Raw genomic sequence first — 3,454 nt, 5'->3', positions numbered from 1 at the left:
TGGGGCGGGGTGTGGGGGGGCACTGCTCACTCTCTCTCCCCTGGCAGATCTCTAACCTCGGCAAAGTGATGTCGGTCGTGCAGACCAAGCCGGTGCAGACCTCGGCCGTGACCGGCCAGGCGTCCAGCGGCCCCGTCACCCAGATCATCCAGGTGAGCACTTCCTCGGACTGGGGGGCAGCGCTGGGAACGGGACCCAGGAGTCCGGGCTCCCAGCCCCCTGCTCTGACCACTGGACCCCACGCCCCTCCCAGAGCCGGGGGGAGAACCCAGGAGTCCTGGCTCCCGGCCCCCCGCTGCTCTAAGCACCAGCCCCCACTGCCCTCCCAGAGCTGGGGAGAGAACCCAGGAGTCCTGGCTCCCAGACCCCTCCTCACCCCTTCTCAGTAGAACCCAGGAGTCCGGAGCGCTCTGCTCTCTGGGGGTGCCAAGCTGCATTAACCCTTTCTTGCTTGCCCCGTGCTCCCCTAGACCAAGGGCCCCCTGCCGGCGGGCACCATCCTGAAGCTGGTGACGTCAGCGGACGGGAAGCCCACCACCATCATCACCACCACGCAGGCGGGTGGCGCCGGCCCCAAGCCCACCATCCTGGGCATCAGCAGCGTCTCGCCCAGCACCACCAAGCCGGGCACCACCACCATCATCAAAACCATCCCCATGTCGGCCATCATCACCCAGTCCGGGGCCACGGGTAACGGCCCGCCGCGGGGGCTGGGGACCGCCTGGTGGGGGTGGGGGGTTGCCCGGGGTGGGAAGGGTTGGGGGCTGCCTGCGCGGGGGGGGGGGGGGTGGAGTGGGGGGGGGGAAAGGGGGGGTGGGGGGGGGGGGGGGCGGGGGGGGCCCTTGCGGGGGAGCGGGGCTGGGGGGGCTCCATGGCCATGGGGCTGCCCCGGAACTCTGCACTGACCCCCCCCGGCTCCCCCCAGGTGTGACCAGCAGCCCTGGGATCAAGTCCCCCATCACCATCATCACCACCAAGGTCATGACCTCAGGCACGGGCGCCCCCGCCAAGATCATCACGGCAGTGCCCAAGCTGGGAACGGCCCACGGGCAGCAGGGCGTCACGCAGGTGAGCGGGGGGTTTGGGGGCGCCGGGATGGCCAGGGGGCCGCCCCCTGCCCCGGCCTCACCACCTCTCTCTCCCCTCCCGGCAGGTGGTCCTGAAGGGCGCGCCTGGCCAGCCCGGCACCATCCTGCGCACCGTGCCCATGGGCGGCGTGCGGCTGGTCACGCCCGTCACCGTCTCCGCCGTCAAGCCCACCGTCACCACGCTGGTGGTGAAAGGAACCACGGGTAAGGGGGCTGGGCGGGGGGCTGCGGGAGGGGGCTGGGCTGCAAAGCCAGCTCAGGGCACTGACTGGCTCTCCCTCCCCCCCAGGTGTCACCACCTTGGGCACCGTGACGGGCACCGTCTCCACCAGCCTGGCCGGCGCAGGGGGCCACAGCACCAATGCCTCCCTGGCCACGCCCATCACCACGCTGGGAACCATCGCCACCCTGTCGAGCCAGGTGATCAACCCGGCCGCCATCACCGTCTCCGCCGCGCAGACCACCATGACAGCCGCCAGCGGGCTGGGCACACCCACCATCACCATGCAGGTGGGGCCTTTCGCCTTTGTGGGGGGGGTACAGGGGTGGCAGTGGGGTACAGGGGTGGGTGCTGAGCACAGAGGGGCAGTGGGACACGGGGCAGGGAGGTACAGGGGGGCAGTGGGACGGGGGTACAGGGGGCAGTGGAACAGTGGGCGGTGGGATAGTGGGACGTGGGGAAGGGGGCAGTGGGGTACAGGGGGCAGTGGGACGAGGGAAGGGGGGCAGGGGGACACGACGTCCGTGGGGCACGGGCCCAGCCCCTCACCCTGCCTGTCTCCCGGCCCCCAGCCCGTCTCCCAGCCCACGCAGGTGACGCTGATCACGACGCCCAGCGGGGTGGATGCTCAGCCGGTGCATGACCTGCCAGTCTCCATCCTGGCCTCGCCCACCACGGAGCAGCCCACGGCCACGGTGACCATCGCCGACGTGGGGCAGGGCGACCCGCAGCCCGGCACCGTCACCCTGGTGTGCTCCAACCCGCCCTGCGAGACCCATGAGACCGGCACCACCAACACTGCCACCGCCACCGTCGTGGCCAACGTGGGCGGCCTGACCCAGCCTGTGCACTTTGTGTGCGAGGGCCAGGAGACCGGGCAGCCCAACGGCGGGTTAGTGCGCGTCTGTTCCAACCCCCCGTGTGAGACGCACGAGACGGGCACCACCCACACGGCCACCACTGCCACATCCAGCATGGGCGCCGGACGAGTGTGCAGCAACCCCCCATGCGAGACACACGAGACGGGCACCACCCACACGGCCACCACGGCCACGTCCAGCATGGGTGCTGGACGAGTGTGCACCAACCCCCCATGCGAGACGCACGAGACGGGCACCACCAACACAGCCACCACGGCCACGTCCAGCATGGGTGCCGAACGAGCGTGCAGCAATCCCCTGTGTGAGACGCACGAGACGGGCACCACCAACACAGCTACCACGGCCCGGTCGTTCATGGGGCGGGGGCAAGCGGATGGCAGCCTGGTAGCCCCGCCCAACCCGCCGTGCCAAACGCAGCACACCAGTGCCACCGGCACCACGATGTCGGCAAAAGCCGGTGTGCCCACAGAGCAGCCGTGCAGCACCAGGATGGCAAATCCACCCCCGGCGGTGCCTGGCACCAACGCACAATCCCCGGCGCCGGCTGGCCGGCCCTGTGAGGCTCACCAGACCCACACCACCAACACCGCCACCACGGCCCGGTCGCTCATGGGCCGGGGGCAGCCGGATGGTGGGCCGGGGGCAGCCGAGGGCCCCCCGTGCCAAACCCAACAGACTTGTGCCACTCACACAACCATGTCGGCCAAAGCGGACGTGCCCACAGAGCAGCCATGCAGCGTGAGGATGGTTGCGCCGGACACGGAGGCCGGTCAGCGAGCGCATGTCAATGACTCTTGTGAAACGGGCACCACGGCCACGTCGAGCTTGGGCACCAGGCGAGCGTGCACGGAGCCCCCATGCGAGACCCACGAGACAGGCACCACCACCACAGTCACGTCGAACATTGGCGCCGGGCGAGTGTGCAGCAACCCCCCTTGCGAGACCCACGAGACAGGCACCACCACCACAGCCACGTCGAACATGGACGCCGGGCGAGCATGCAGCAACCCCTCGTGCGAGACACACGAGATGGGCACCACCACCACAGCCACGTCGAGCATGGGCACCAGGCAACCGTGCACAGAGCCCCCGTGCGAGACCCACAAGACAGGCACCACTACCACAGCCATGTCGAACATGGGCACTGGGCGAGCATGCAGCAATCTCCTGTGTGAGACGGGCACAACTAACACGGCGACCACTGCCACATCCAGCATGGGCGCCGGGCAAGTGTGCAGCAACCCCCCGTGCGAGACGCACGAGAC

At 69.8% G+C, this 3,454-nt stretch overlaps 1 protein-coding gene across 1 annotated transcript; it reads left to right on the top strand.

Annotated features, from left to right (window-relative positions):
* Nucleotides 1-36: 36 nt before the first annotated feature.
* Nucleotides 37-3,445, top strand: LOC112125541 (host cell factor 1-like; the record flags this gene model as incomplete). Its single annotated transcript, XM_026662946.2, has 6 exons — nt 37-152; nt 471-690; nt 926-1,068; nt 1,154-1,292; nt 1,378-1,598; nt 1,881-3,445. Coding segments are annotated over exons 1-6 (2,372 nt in total), but the record flags the coding sequence as incomplete, so codon positions are not given.
* Nucleotides 3,446-3,454: the final 9 nt, after the last annotated feature.

Source organism: Terrapene carolina, unplaced genomic scaffold (genome assembly GCF_002925995.2).
Source record: "Terrapene carolina triunguis isolate 2854851 unplaced genomic scaffold, T_m_triunguis-2.0 Scaffold31502, whole genome shotgun sequence".
Classification (NCBI taxonomy): domain Eukaryota; kingdom Metazoa; phylum Chordata; order Testudines; family Emydidae; genus Terrapene; species Terrapene triunguis.
This window is presented reverse-complemented; position numbering and strand designations above follow the sequence as displayed.